Raw genomic sequence first — 16,617 nt, 5'->3', positions numbered from 1 at the left:
CAGGAGGAGTTTGTTTCATTGCACTTGGGATAACCAAAAGTTGCACTCTCAAAAAAAAAACCTAATTAACTTTTGCTAACTATCAGATTATTACCTCTTTGTCAGAAGTAAGAGACTTGATGAGGCGCCGACAGCAGGAGCTAATACGCTGGCACTTGGCAAATGCGGCTCCTGATAAGGAGGCATTCTTACTCTCAATCTGTTAGCACCTCTCTCCTTCATCTTGTTCTCTCTGTTTTCTTCTCTGCAGATGTGACTCAGAAAACCGTTACCTTGGCAATCCACTCAGAGGAACCTGTTACTGTGAGTAATTTTGCACTGTACAGAGACCGCTCTCACACACACCTCCTTGATTATTCTTGGCGATTCTCTCTCTGCTTATCTTTCTCTCTGACTCTTCACTTCCACTTTTGCGTTAAGGGCAGATGGAGCATTTTAGCACTTTGGCACCAGGGGCGCTTGTTCAGTGACAGAATGACTTGTCGTGAAAATGTCAAGTGCATCAGAAGGAGTGAGTGATTGAGCTAATCAAGGAGACGGAGGAGTAAAAACTCTCCGCTTGACGACTCACTCCCTCAATCACCCACCTACTCATTCATTCATTTATAAAGTTGACTTAATGTCAGTTTGACTTAAGTGCAAAGTACATGGAAATATATCAGTGAGTGATGCAAAGAGCTGCAGCGTTATGGAAAAATAGACATCCAGTGCTGATGAGCAGAAGCAAATCTGTGCCGGTATTTCTGTGTATTCTGTACATGTTGGTGTTTATTTGCATGATGTGGTGTCCTTCACGGTGCTGCGGTACGCATCTCTTTCAACACTCGGCCACTGACAACAGAGCCTTTTGCCAAGTTTTTGTCCCTTTTCTTTTTTTTTTTAAATGCCATAGCCTGACACCGGGCTCAATGAAGGGGGAGGTAGGAACTAAAAAGCCTGGAGCTGGCTTTAACCTCTGCACACCTCTGGGACTTTCTCTTGAGCTCTGTTACGCAGTATTGTAAACACGACACCCCTGACTATCTCAAAGGCCATTGAGCATCGTGGACAAACACGCTGATCTCACAGTGACGTAATCCAGCTACTTCACAGTGTCAAATGGAGCCAAGGTGAAACGTTTGATGCTGAAAAACAATCACATTAGCACAGTTGATGCATGACAACTGCGTTTGTTGATATTAGAACTACTTATACATTTATATATATATTTTTTTAATCTATAATGAAATTCAGCATTTATAGGAAAACAATGCAAACAAAATTGCAAATGCAAATTGAACGTCTCTGTTCATTTTACAATTTTCAAAGGGCTGTGATCAAAGGGTTATTAACATGTGACATAGCGCTAAGCTACGGTCTGACCAGTGTAGATGACAAATCACAGCACAGTAATATCAGCCAATCACATTAGGGCGGGACTCGCATGAATAATATAATCTGAGCAACTTTTGCCAAATCTTTTCCCAAAAGTATGTCTTCTGAAGAAAAGCTGTTAAAGCAGTTAATAGTTATTTTAAGGTTAGTATGGCGTACAAATTCCCATTTAAATTTGGAGCCGTCAAGAGGCTAAGCTTGGCTTCGTGCTGTGACGCGTTTTTTGATAATAATGTCCACACTAAAGTTTCGAGTGGTCGATCATGTTTAATATATAAATCAAACGATAACTTTACATGGACCAAAAACGTATATACACAAACCACACCCACGTGACAATTACCGGAAGTGCTCAACAAATACAAATAAAAGTGATGTAAACAAGTAATCATAACACAAATAATGAACTCAGGCTGAATAGCATTTTGCATCCTACATTTAGGGATATACTGTCCTGTTTGTACATGTACAGGTATGTACATAGAATGCATAAACAAAGGACGCTATGGTGGCTTTAACAGACCTCTTTATGGTCTACATCTCAAACACAGCCCAGAGAGAAATGGTTGAGATTTACCCAGTTTGTCTCAGACTGCTGAACAGCTTCCAAAGCTAAGGGGGACCAGACACTTCTGCCAGAGAACATGAATCATGAGTTGGCTGATCGTTCTGGTTCCCAAATTATGAGAGCATCATGTTTACTCCAACCTATTAAGTTGAATCCAAATAGTTGTAATTATAAAAACAGGGCTGACTTATTTATACTGTGAAAAAAAACCATCTACTAGCCTATTAAATCCATGGTATAAATGTCAATACTTAATACTCAGTCAGAATGTAGTGTGTGACCACTATTAATAAATAATGTTACTTCATTTATCGCTGCAGGGGAGTTTTACAGCTCGCCATCAGGGTCAGGTTCTCGGCTTGATGAGGAAATTGTACAACCTGATTGCCGTCATAGGATTTGATTACAGACATTTAGTTTTCACTTGTCTCCTTCCTGCAGTGTATTATTCCTTTTCTTTTGATCATAACACATTGCATACGTCTATTTGTCATAGGAGTCCTGTAGTTGTGTGAGCCAGGTATGAGAACTTTGTTTTATGATTTCCAAAACAGACAACCTCCTGATAGACTACCAGTTCACCTTCAGTCTCATCCAGGAAGATGATAATCACTACACCGCCATCAACTTCATGGCCTCACCTGAGCAGGTAACCATATCCTGTAGCCATACCCTGACACTTGGACTGTTTTTGATCTTTCTTATTATCAAGATGTTAGAGTCTGGAACAGCTCATACATTAAGTCTCAAAGAATCATGTACCTCTACTTTTTAGATCTACTTTAAAGTTGGAAATTGTTAGAAATGTTTTTCCGAGGATAAACCCCTTGAGATGTACCATCTCGTTTTCAGGGGTTTCAGGGGTCCAAAAGTGTGTATAATAGTCTCGGCTTTTTCTATATTTGACTTCATGTTTTGTGTTCTCTGTCTGAAGGCTAACAAGAACTTGGACATGTCCATTAACGCATCCAACAACTTTAACCTGAACATCACCTGGTCGGTGGGATCCACAGGTACTGTCCTTTGACTCTGCAGTTTATTTACTCTGTAGTAACAACACTTTATCTTGCCATATGACAGAAACCTTGACAATGGCCCATCAGCTAGCGTTACATTCATTCCAATGTAATCCCCATGGATTGAATAATCAGTCCATTCTTAATTTGGTTTTAGATTAAGTAGATAGATTTTCCAAACTGTCATCAGCTCGTTGGTTAATGGTTTTCTTTCCCGTAATGTGGATCCAAACATTAGTCTGTGAAAATGCTTACCGCCATCTTCTGCATGAAATTGCATGAATGATTATGTAGTTAATACAGAGGAAACATTCTCTTCAACAACAACAACAACAACAACAACAACAACAACAACAACAACAACAACAACAACAACAACAAAAGGCTTAAATCATACATTATATTATGGATTGTGTTGAAAAGGCATCTGCATTTTTTAATTGATGTCATATTTGGACGAAATACATGATTTTCTAAAGCATTGATTAGGAAACAGACATTTCAAATCTTGGGATACATCCAAACTGCCCTATATACTTTGCCACACCCACACAATGATAACACAGTTTGTCCCAAGCATCAATAAGAATATTCAAAAGGGGTTTTACACCAACATGTCAAACACAGTCGAAAGCTTAAAGAATGATTGTCTTTATTTATTGTCAGTTAAATGCCAACAAGGTCCTATGCAAACATAGTCACCCACTACCATAACAGTGTCATAAATCCATTAGTATAAGCCATAAATATGATCAAAAGCCTTTTGTTTTATTATTTCTATTCATTTGTAATTCGTTTTCCAACACCACTTACTTAACTGCCACTCCAGGTGCCTGAGGCATAACAATTGAGTTCAAAATGTTGATAATTAAGTTTTCGTTTGATAAAAATGTTTTGCTTATTGCAATAATAATGTATCCGGTTGGTACAACAGCTCTAACAGGAACAATGATGTCCCCTCTGTAGTGAGTGTGTCCTGTGTCACCGTTGAGTGGATATTATATGTCCCCTGAGGAAAGACGGCCAAGGACACTGCAGTCGTCCAGGTCCACCGTTTATCTCCCGCCCTCCCCTCCTCTCAAGTCATCCGCCACTTTCTCCCTCCCCACAACAATGGCATTTTCCAACCACTAAAACACGTTAACCCCCCCCCCCCCCCCCCACGGCACCTTAACCTTTTGTTTCAGAGTACCCGCCGTCATTAATATTTGAAGTTGGGTCCCCTTTACCCCAACAAAGATATTGTTTCTCAGAAGGAACGGGAGCCTCTTCACAATCGACAAGAGCGTCGGAGTGCCTTTGGGTGGGAGGAGGAGGGTGATTTCAATTAAGATAAACATGCTCACGTAGCCACACTCAAGCTGTCATTTTCAGTCCTTTTGTTTCAGAGCTGTTGGTTGGAATGTCAATGTCGAAGACCCACTGACACGAGGAAGAATAAGCAATGACTTGAAACATTAAATAGATGTAAAACACACTTAAATGGAAGTGTGGCTGGGAAATGAATGAGTTTTATTCAACAATTAAAAACACGATAAAGTTTACTCTGCAGTTTTGACCATATTTAATGTTATTTACCAGTTTTAGGCTATTGTTAAATTTAGTTACACTCCCTCATGAATACTGAACATAAATGGACACAAACAAGTAATCATAATATATAATTGTTGATCTGCGCAGGCTGCATCCGCCAAAGGGAATAAAATGCTAAATTCTAGGTCTCACATATACTCAATGCATTAGCGGAGAGTGGTGAAATGGATTCAAATGATGACTATGTGCTAGCATGACTCAGTCCTGACCTATGGACAGCAGCAGCACGCATTCCCTCTATCAAGCTGTGCTTTTCTCCCACGTCCATTTAACAATTAAATATGGACGGCATGTATAATTACAAAATAAAAGCTCTCCGGTTTTAGGTCAACCCAAAAGAAGCTAAATGCACTTAAGACATAATAGTATGAATTGCTTATGAGAGCTTTCCTGTCCCAAATGGCCTGATAAACCCATTAATGGATTAATAATGATAAGTTTCTGCTCCGTCTTTGTATGTAGGTGAGTGTGCTCAACGTGAACTGTTTTGCCCCAACAGCTGGAACCATCTCAGGAGAGGAAGTGCCCATTGTGTCCAAAACTAACATCAAGGAGTACAAAGACAGTTTCTCCTGTGAGAAGTTCACCTTTAGAAGCAACCCCAACATCACCTTTTATGTCTACGTCAGTAACTTCTCATGGCCCATCAAGATCCAGGTGAGGATGAAGCAGCAAACAGAGTCATTTTGCTGCTACATGGTGCCATGTTGTATTTCAAATTGCTCACTACAGTATGTACATTGTCATTCCATTGATAAACAAGTGGTCCTACATGCATACAGAGAGCAGGAGCAGCCTCAGCAGAGCCTATTGTTGTTGCTCAGGGTGATTTCAAGTGCACTTTATTCTAATTACAGATTTAATGAGGGATGGTTAGTGTGCATAGGTGCACAGCTGTCTTTTTTTTTTTTTTTGTGCGGGCAAAAGCAAAGCACCGTTTAACCTTTCCTACCCCTCTTTCTGAATAGAGGAGATTGAGGTTTTGATGTGGCGAAAACACAACAAAGGGAAAATAAATATCGTTTGCTGTCAGTTAATTTGGGGTTTTGCAGCAACACCATCATTAAGCTGTTGTCAAGAAATATTCAAGGTCTATTCTTGCAGGCTTTTAAATAAATGGTAATGTTCCATAATCACCTAAAAAGCTTGTCATTTATACATGCCAAAATAAGCCATATAGTCTGCAAAAATGGCCTTACAGAAATAGTACTTTTAAGCGGGACACTTTCACTGAGCAACATGATAGATACTCTCCTAATATTATCACACAATTCCCTTTTTGCTAATTAGCATGCTTCCAAGTATTGATTTTTGTATTTGTTCTGTGCCTCACTTTCACAAGGAAGATGATTGGACTACGCTGCGGTGATAATATCTCAGGGGTCAGTCCATCTGTGGAGGTGGCCCAGTAATAGTTTTCTATTAGATTTCCCGGCCAACATTCACTTATTTATTATGGACTGGCCTGAGCTGTTAAAGCAAATAGCTTTTGTAACAGGATAAGGTCTCTCTTCCTTGGCTTGCCTTTATGATGCCGGGGTGAGAGCGTAGACGTGCACGAGATAAAGCAGAAATTGAGAACGCACTTATGAGCTTCGTGTTTTAGGGGCCTAACCCTTAACAATGAGCATCTAAATGTTGGTAAAGATAGCAAAACGAGATCTTGAGCTTTCTGTGACATCATTATCGTATAATTGTTACCCAAGAGGACCACCTGATGTAATAAAAGTCCACTTGTAATGGAAGTACATTCTCAAATGATGCCATTGATCGGCTCGCATGGATGAATTGAAATTAGATTAACCCCAAACGTATTGCTTTGACCTCGTATTATGTGAAAAGCAGGATTGCAAGCACTAAAAAGAACTGCCCCACTTACTAAAAGAGCCAGCAAAACATGTGTGATGTGTGCTTTTCAGTCATTTTAGCCATGTCGGCGAGCATCTCCCTTCAGATCACTGATCTTATTATCTAAAAGTATTAGAGGTTGAAGACGTTCGCAACGATGATGAAGTTCTGAAGAACACTACTCTGTAATGCTACATGAACTTGAACATGCATATAACTTTGCGTAATCCAAATATTAAGCCCTGTAGCTTGTCAGTTACGATAGCAAAACAAACATACTTTTCTTCTTCTCTGGGGAATAAATATAACAAACTCATCAGCTGTCATGGATCTGAATCACAGAGGCTCGTAGCTTTTGAATTCCTGCCTCATCAGTATTCCTAACATCCAATATGACGCACATAATCAACCTCTAAATGAACAATCTGGGCCGTATTACTTAACCCTCCGTGCTGTGAACCAGGGGGATAGTACCGCTGCAGATGACGTTGTGTTGTCTTAATGCTCTCAGGGCCGAATGCCTTCAAAGCTTCTACAGTAGATAATGACGTGTCATTATAATGCAGCCGATCAGATGTGATCGAGCTGCTGGATATGTGCAATCCTTTTTTAATGAATGTAAAACATCATTTACTGCTGATATAAATACACTAATCAGCTATATAAGACATCCACTATTGTTATATATCTCTACATTAGGCTGTCCTTTCACTTAATAGAATATTTTTCAAATTGGGGAACAATTAAAGTGTATAATGCTATAGTTTTATTTAGAAATGTATTGAACTGCAATGTTTCAGTCATAAATGCAGATACAAAATTTGTAAAAAATAAATAGAAATTGCATTATTTTCCATCTCTGGCCTCAAGTCAGTAAAGATACAGTACATTACGTTTGAGTTAACTCATAAAAATGCATCGATAAATCATTTTTTTAATCCAAAACTTTAAAGCAGCAAAGAGTTATTTTCTTAGAAGATGTGTATTGTGTAGAAATAGAAAGCTTTCTGCCGTGTTTATATCTTTCGCCAACAATTTTCTCTCGCGTAGAAGCTTTTAGTGAAGAAATCTCGTCAGTGACCTTTTAACGGGTCCATTCTGCTCTTACTGCCAACATGAACTGTCAACACTACATCATGTTAACCCCTTCACAATGTTACACGTCCACCGAAAATAAAGTACAGATTGGCTGTGCTAAGTGGTCCCCTTTTTTAGAGTTAAATAGCTCTTAATGCATTCTCAATAGATTTTATATATAAAGTTCAGGTCTGTAAACACATTTGGATGGACTGATAATGCTAAAGCCGGAAATTCACCTTTAGTATAGTGATTTGTATATAACATTACATTCTTTAATAATCTCTCGTTCTCTCCTCTAGATTGCCTTCTCGCAGCACAACAGCATCATGGACCTCGTCCAGTTCTTTGTTACATTTTTCAGGTAAGTGAGTGAGTGAATATGTACTCATTCATGTCATTTGATTCAGCTCTCCAGCAGGCAAGAAGCATCCTCAAGAATGTGACCCCCCACCTCTTCCTGTTCCGCTCCTCCCTCCCGGGGCTTATTGAGTTACTTTAGTCTGTTCTGTTAACCAAGTACCTGTAAATGCTTCTTGTGTCTTCAAGGCAAGCAATTTTTCCTTTTTTCGAGTGGCAAATGAAGCAGCCAGTGACTAATTAAATAGGTGAATATTGCTCTGCGAGTGCCATCTAAAGAGCAGGCATGGGCGATCAAGATATGAGGAGCTCTTTAATAATTTTTCATCCGTCGAGCTGCGATGGAAATCTTTTTCTCATTGAAATATTGAAAATGAGTCAATTGAGTTCTCTCAAAGGCACTGAAGTCTGAATACATTAAGGGGATGCAAGTATAATTGGAAAATGTATGCTTTAAGAAAGATATCAGCTTTTTTTAGAAGCTTCAAAAAGATCCCCCCCCTTTTTAAAGGAGTTCCCTCACAAAGCCTTGGTAACCGTATGCAAAACCAGCAGAGTATAAACTATAGTGGCTTGAATATTTAACTCGGGTGTTATTGATGTGACCTTTTTATTTTCTCACCTCACACTGATAGTTCCTGACCACGGTGCAGTGTCTGTGTATAAATGTGCGTTTACTTTATTTCAAGGTGTGCTCCCCTGAGTAGCCCCGATGGACTAGCATATTATCTGTGTAGCTGTCAAGGTGGGAATAGAAGACAGCCTTTGCCCAAGGCACCTGCCCGTCATTGCCCAGCCAACAATAACTTTCCCGAAAAGCTGTCACACGATCAGTTATCTTCTGCCTCCATCCGATCAAATTACAGTTGAACACCCGAATTCAGGGATTTCTCGACCGAAAGGGGAGAAGGACAGCTTATTTTATCTAAAAATTTGTCAGACAGCTCCTTGCATCATTTGCACAGGAAACCATTTAAAATAGGGTCACAATGAGTGCACAGAGAAATATGTAGGAACAGTTTTTGCCTTTTATAGTGTAGCAAATTAGCTCTTTTCCTAGACCCAAGGTTTTTCTATGATTCCTTTGAACTTGTTTTCATGTATGATCCTTCCTTTAGTAATTAGTTTCTATCAAATTTGAAAATATACTTTGTGCTTTCTTAATATGATCGAAAAAACCCGTAGGAATCCATGACACAGCACATACAGTGGGGCAAAAAAGTATTTAGTCAGCCACCAATTGTGCAAGTTCTCCCATTTAAAAAGATGAGAGAGGCCTGTAATTTTTATCATAGGTACACCTCAACTATGAGAGACAAAATGAGAAAAAGAATCCAGGAAATCACATTGTAGGATTTTTAATGAATTAATTGGTAAATTCCTCGGTAAAATAAGTATTTGGTCACCTACAAACAAGCAAGATTTCTGGCTCTCACAGACCTGTAACTTCTTCTTTAAGAGGCTCCTCTGTCCTCCACTTGTTACCTGTATTAATGGCACCTTTTTGAACTCGTTATCAGTATAAAAGACACCTGTCCACAACCTCAAACAGTCATACTCCAAACTCCACTATGGCCAAGACTAAAGAGCTGTCAAAGGAGACCAGAGACAAAATTGTAGACCTGCACCAGGCTGGGAAAACTGAATGTGCAATAGGTAAGCAGCTTGGTGTGAAGAAATCAACTGTGGGAGTAATTATTAGAAAATGGAAGACATACAAGACCACTGCTAATCTCCCTCCATCTGGGGCTCCACGCAAGATTTCACCCCGTGGGGTCAAAATGATCACAAGAACGGTGAGCAAAAATCCCAGAACCACACGGGGGGACCTAGTGAATGACCTGCAGAGAGCTGGGACCAAAGTAACAGAGGCTACCATCAGTAACACACTACGCCGCCAGGGACTTAAATCCTGCAGTTCCAAACGTGTCCCCCTGCTTAAGCCAGTACATGTCCAGGCCCGTCTGAAGTTTGCTAGAGGGCATTTGGATGATCCAGAAGAGGATTGGGAGAATGTCATATGGTCAGATGAAACCAAAATAGAACTTTTGGGTAAAAACTCAACTCGTCGTGTTTGGAGGAGAAAGAATGCAGAGTTGCATCCAAAGAACACCATACCTACTGTGAAGCATGGGGGTGGAAACATCATGCTTTGGGGCTGTTTTTCTGCAAAGGGACCAGGACGACTGATCCGTGTAAAGGAAAGAATGAATGGGGCCATGTATCGTGAGATTTTGAGTGAAAACCTCCTTCCATCAGCAAGGGCACTGAAGATGAAGCGTGGCTGGGTCTTTCAGCATGACAATGATCCCAAACACACTGCCAGGGCAACGAAGGAGTGGCTTCGTAAGAAGCATTTCAAGGTCCTGGAGTGGCCTAGCCAGTCTCCAGATCTCAACCCCATAGAAAATCTTTGGAGGGAGTTGAAAGTCCGTGTTGCCCAGCGACAGCCCCAAAACATCACTGCTTTAGAGGAGATCTGCATGGAGGAATGGGCCAAAATACCAGCAACAGTGTGTGAAAACCTTGTGAAGACTTACAGAAAACGTTTGACCTCTGTCATTGCCAACAAAGGGTATATAACAAAGTATTGAGATGAACTTTTGTTATTGACCAAATACTTATTTTCCACAATAGTTGGAAAATAAATTCTTTAAAAATCCTACAATGTGATTTTCTGGATTTTTTTTCTCATTCTGTCTCTCATAGTTGAGGTATACCTATGATAAAAATTACAGGCCTCTCTCATCTTTTTAAATGGGAGAACTTGCACAATTGGTGGCTGACTAAATACTTTTTTGCCCCACTGTAGATTTCCCCGTTTACCAGCATAGTGTTGCACATCTTTTCCCATCAGTATGCATTGCATTTTTTCCCATTATCGTGCAGATTATATTTATTCTCTTGAGTCTTTTCTGCATCCTTTTTGTCCGGTTCTCACTCACCCATAAACTGAAGAGAAAGTGAGAGGCTATGACGGCGTTACAAGCGGTTGTGTGTGTGTGTTTGTGTGGGAGGATTTGAGGGGATGAACCTGCGGGAAACATAATCAGCCTGATGACAAAATGTCAAATCACCCCACAGGGTTTCCAGACCTCCTTGTATGAGAGATAGGGGGTGAAGACATGATGACTGCTAACACACGCTTTCCCCTCCTTCTGTCTTTTCTTTCGAGTTTATTCAACTAGCCCCTCAACCTCTTTCAATACACGCCATTTAACTGTATTTTAACACATTTTCCACACTGCTACCTTGTCCAAGTGACTTCATGAACAATATTTACTGGCACAGCACTGTCTAAGTTGTAATCTAATGAGAGTCTGATTGTTTGGTGCGCTCTGATTAGATACTGTAGAAACTCTAATAGGATGCTGCTTTACACTTGCAGTGGAACCCCAGGGTCTAATCTATACTAATTAACAAGTGTCATTCACATCTGTGTGCATGTGTGTGTATTTACAGAATATCTAGGTGTCTACACTTAGTTATGGCTTTGTAGTTTTACACGATATATGCATGCAGTAGATTTACAACCATGAATGCACACATTATCTGTTCAGAATCAGAACCAGAACTCCTTTGTTCATTCCCTAGAGGGGACTTTGGCATTGTTCCTGGATGATAGATTAGCTTGCTACTCAAAACTGAACTGAAAATGTAAATTATATTTAAATACTTTAAAGAAGTTCTGGCTTGTATATCATTTGTAAACCTAGAAGTAATTGTGTTGTTATTTAGCATTTCAAGGTTGCCTTTTCCACACAGGATCATGTTTTAGCAGCCTATATATCCTCTGGTAAGCGGGTATAGAACACTATCGATTGCTATTCCCATTTGGTAACTGTAGCCTTGTGGTTACAGAGATGATCTTCTTCTCTGCCAAAGGCCACTTTCACATTACACTCTATGAAAAAAACATATTTGGCTGCGTACTATTAAAAAGCTTCTCTGAGATTAGGAACATTGCAATAATGTGAAAGCTTCCTACTGTTTGCTTTCATCGTGAGTAGTTAGGTTAACACCTGCTGTTACTAGCTATCCAACATCAATGATTACATGCAGAAAACTTAAGTGCATCCTTTGTTTAAAGACTTTTATATTTGTCCTTCACTACCTTTAGGCGTCAGAACATGAATGACTTTAGAACTGCTCTTATTAACAGCTGAAGCAGAAGGAACGGCAAAGGGGATTTAAGCTGTCTAAAATAGTGATGATGAAAGCCAAACACCTGTCTAGGGATTTTTGTCACTTCTGCCACATGAAAATGTCATTGAAGCCCACACAGCTCCCCCCTTCTCCATTCACTGTTATCTTCAAAGCGTTTCTAAGATGGTGCAAGTATTTCTAAAAGAATGAAAGGGTGTACCTCTCAAATAAATCCCCCCCCCCCTTTTTTCTTTTTTTTTTAAAAAAGCTTGGTGGCCCACTCTTTGCTTTATTTGAGAGGCTGGATTTTCCAAGTGTTATCACGCTCCTCACAGACGTTATCGCTCAGTGATCCCGGCCAATAAATTGACTTGCAGGTGTGGCTGGCAAAATGAAATCCGGCAAGTTACAATATGAAACAAAAAGGGGAGATGAAATTAGAGCCAGTCATGTGTCTCTGGTGAAATGTGCTTATTGGACCAGGCTGCCCTTTTTAGAAATGTGGCATGTCCCTGAAGACGAGGGCTCATTGGTCATATTACATTACGGTATAGGTTTCAAATCCTAATATGATTTTCTTTGTTCCTGGACAACAGGAAAAGAGTCGCTCTAATCCAGCGGGTACAGTACGAAATGAAGGATACCATCAAATCGTGTTGGTGTTTGGATTTAACGCACATTGACACCAATAGTTAACCTTTCTTGCCATATATTTTACCACATTGATCAGTTTCCTACCGTGTTGCTGTGACGAGCCGATCTCCATCCCTACAGCTCATAATAACCTTACCACCTTCATCTGTCACCAGGATAATGAAGTGGAAGCTTTCAATCAGTCATATTTTTCTATCCCACCAGCCCTCGGACCTTGTTGAATTTCCCTTGACTAATGATTTTACTCTTGGGTTATTAAGTGAAGTAATCGGCCAAAATATTCAGTTTGCCAAGAAATTGATGTGGAAGGAAGCACTCAAGGGTGTGTGTAATGTTTAAAAATATCAAGGAACTATTGTGAGAATGCAAATTGTTGACATACAAATTCCTATGAAGTCAGATTATGTTTAACCAGAACTTTGGATAAATTATATAAAGTAGAAAATCTTGCAATATGAATCTGAGTTGCTTGTTTATGTCCTGTTAGTATCAACTGTTGCGTGCAAGGATGCTTTTGAATACCCAAGATTCAAAGATTCAAAGGCTTTAATGTCATATGCACACTAAAAGCATAAAACAAATGTAAAAATAAAATAAAACAAACACTGAAATTAAACAAAACTAAAAAGCCAGGTTGGAGAGGATCCAGAGACAAGGCAGCCTTCTTCACTGGCACCATCTTTACAGCTAGTTGACTGCTCCCTGTGTATGCAATGGAAGCATGTGTGCACTTCCTCGGTTGTTATTACTCAAAGTCATCTTGATTGATATTGTTTCCTCTCTTTCCTCCAGTTGCTTCCTGTCTCTACTCTTGGTGGCTGCAGTGGTTTGGAAGATCAAACAGACCTGCTGGGCTTCACGACGGAGAGAAGTAAGTCAATAAAACACATTCTGTGGACATTATTGAAATAACTTCCGGTTACCATTGTGTAAATACTCAACAATATGCTAGCTTAGGCAGCATTATCTTAAAATCTAAGCATCTTTACGAATCGAGAAAGTCAGTATGTGTTAATGGCAAGTGGGTAAGACGTCACATGTTAAAGGATTATTTTCTCCAAAAGTAAATGTGATTTAAAGTCGAGATAATTCAGAAATGGTATATTGATCTAGCCTAGAAAGGAGTTGAGCTACTGTGAATAACTCAAGGAAAAGGGGATTGAAAGAAACATTAATATTCAGAGTTACTTTGAAAGATGGGGTTGAGAAAAGATGGAGATGAAAGGGGGTGAAAGATGAGATGACTGGCAGTTAAAATAAATAAATAAAACCAGGGCAAGAAAGAGGAAGTAAGGAAATGGAAGATGAGCACAAATATATGTAAATTCAGCTCCCTGCATGTGGTGGTTCCTGGTTTCTTTTTAAAACTGCCGTCATTTCCATCTCTTCAGACTGACTCTTATATCTCCTCGATGCTGCGTGATACTTATTATCAGGAAGTTTAACTTGGTGTTCATCCAGCCTTATGACCTGCAATCTGCTAATAAAGCTCCCACAATTTATTTCCCCTCTGGGCATGACATTGATTATCAAAAGATCCACATTTTTATACCCTGTAATTGATATATGAAAAATAAACAAGAATGATAGCTGCCGCAACTCGGAATCATGCCTATCCAAAGAATTAAAGTCAATAAAAATTAATGCAGGCAGATGGGCTCACGTCATTGAAATTCTGCTCACTTTTGCTGTCTGCTCTTGGCATTCCCGTCATCTGTTTGTCACTGCCCTTCAGCTGCCACATGAAGGCAGATTAATATTAAAATAAAGATCTCTCGTCTCTCAATTTCAGGTGATTGAAAAGTTTTTGTCACCAGCCAAACAAAATACTTCTTATTCTCTGAGAAGGACTCACAGAGTTGCTCGTGGATGACGGGTCAGCTTGTATTTATGAATTCATTCATTACTAGCTTATATATATTAGTTAATATAATCTTCAATATGTTCAGTGATGTGCATTGGAGTGCACACACCTAGGTAAGAGTTAGAGTCTGACCACTTCAGTTTAAAGTCAGGGGGTTTTTCCAGAAAAATATACTATGAGGGCGCTAACGTCACGTCTGGTCAAAAGTACGGCCCCGCCCACTTTCCGGCAAAACATTACAGCGTAGCGGATAATAAAGGTTTCTTCATATCTTAAAGCTGCTGCGTCAGATATTGCACCACAAACAACAAATTAGTCCACAGTGACAGTTTCTTTACTTCCTCTACAGAAAAAAGGACAGTAAATGAAACTATCTAATTCAGAAATCACAGTTTCAGTGTAAGCCTGCTGCCTGCCACTCGTCTCCGGGCAGACCCACCGGACAACCATCCCCTGTTTATTCAGAGCTCCGTAAAAACAAAGCTGTCTCTGCCGTCTGACGCTCTACTTGACACTCTTGGAGTAATTATACCATTTTTGATGAACAGAATGATTGTTTTATGGCAAAATCCTTGGGGATTCTGTTGGCTTTTGCTACAGCTTTTGTTGGCTGCTTTCTACGGCTTTGATTGAAAATGTGTTTTCCAAACTGAAGCTACAAACTGACTAGAAGATAAGACATTTTGATCCTTTATGCAGTTAAATCCTGGTAAAGGTAGTTCTTTTTCAAAATCTAGCTCTCATACTGGATAACCATTTTCTCAAACCTTTCTGCCACATGGCTTTATACAGCTGAGCAATAGAATACCTTAAGGTTCCTGCCGTGGCATTTTCTGCTGCCCTACTTTTGACCAAGAGTTGTAAAGATGAGCTGTGTGTTTGTAACCTCTTCCTGAAAGCTGTTACAGTCTCCAGGGCTTCAGTGCTGTTGTGTGTGCTTCAGCTTTGCATGTGGACTTTAACATCATCTGGTCGTTCTCTTGTCCACATTTCACATCAGCAGGACCATTTGTAGTGATTTAATCTATAGTAGTTAATGTCTGTTTATCATCCTGCCTGAGTACAACCGTTTTATGTCTGGAACAGGGCATCCACTTATGGAAGTCCTTGATTTTGAATGTTTTTTGCTATAAGGTCAGACCACTATAGCAGTTTTTATACACAAGCTGCAATCAATGTAAGCTTTTTATGTAGGTGTAGAGCCTACATGTTTACTACCACCATTATGACTGATGAAAAAAGGTACCCATTTACTAACACAAACACACATTTTATCATGGAAATGACTAGCTTTAAAAAACACAGTTTGTCCTCTGAACAACCTCCAACTTAAAAAAAGAATCCCACTGTTTGTACATCTGTTATCAGACAGATACTTAGAAAGTAAGATCCTCGGTCAGACATTTATATGAAATGGAACATTTTCTCTTTGGTGTTTCGGTTCATTTTCTTTTTTCAAAGGAAACTAGACATCGAAATATTAGTCTCTATTTCAAAGTGCGCAATCTTTTTTCGCCACATTTAACAAGACCAAAACTTAATTTGGTCTTGTCTAATGTAATGAATCATAGGATATCGATTTTTTTGTAATCATATAAAGAGGTTTCTATTTTTTGACCCATTTTAAACATTTTTAATTAAGAACTTATTTTTAGCTTCCACATATGATACTTAATACAGTCAGCGTCTGTCTTTTTTCTTTGCATGGCCAATTCCATATCCAAAAATTACAGTTCATTAGATTTGTATAAGCTTAAATTCCTTTTCTTACGCCTAGTGGGTTATTTAGGGATCAGTTTCAGTAAATGAAGAAGACAGAATACGAAAAAGACAAAATCTCCTGTTCAAATTTAATTTGTCCTTAACTGTCCATCCTACAGTGTTATAGGAGTCCAATTCTAAATCAAGAGAGTGCTCTTTGACATTAATCACATACACAAAATGTATCCAGCAAATCAATTTTACAGAAATTATTTCAATGCGAGCGTGTGATGGCCTTCATAACAAATCATTTCCCACACTGCTCGTATAGCAGGCTTTGAAGGTTGCATACAGCATCCCATCACAAAGTAACTAATGGGAAGTTATAATCACAGAGTTGTTGTGGAATTATGATT

At 39.3% G+C, this 16,617-nt stretch overlaps 1 protein-coding gene across 1 annotated transcript in view; it reads left to right on the top strand.

Annotated features, from left to right (window-relative positions):
• Positions 1-16,617, top strand: part of atrnl1b (attractin-like 1b) — a 61,772-nt gene that overhangs the window by 31,526 nt on the left and 13,629 nt on the right. Inside the window, exons 21-26 of the mRNA XM_063893593.1 lie at positions 251-303; positions 2,497-2,591; positions 2,877-2,955; positions 5,051-5,208; positions 7,779-7,840; positions 13,429-13,507. Of these exons, the coding sequence (XP_063749663.1) occupies positions 251-303; positions 2,497-2,591; positions 2,877-2,955; positions 5,051-5,208; positions 7,779-7,840; positions 13,429-13,507 (526 nt within the window). The remainder of the gene's footprint in view (positions 1-250; positions 304-2,496; positions 2,592-2,876; positions 2,956-5,050; positions 5,209-7,778; positions 7,841-13,428; positions 13,508-16,617) is intronic.

The sequence above is a fragment of the Eleginops maclovinus genome, chromosome 10, assembly GCF_036324505.1.
Source record: "Eleginops maclovinus isolate JMC-PN-2008 ecotype Puerto Natales chromosome 10, JC_Emac_rtc_rv5, whole genome shotgun sequence".
Classification (NCBI taxonomy): Eukaryota; Metazoa; Chordata; class Actinopteri; order Perciformes; family Eleginopidae; genus Eleginops; species Eleginops maclovinus.
The sequence above is the reverse complement of the archived record's forward strand: the minus strand, read 5'-3'. Positions and strand labels throughout refer to the sequence as shown.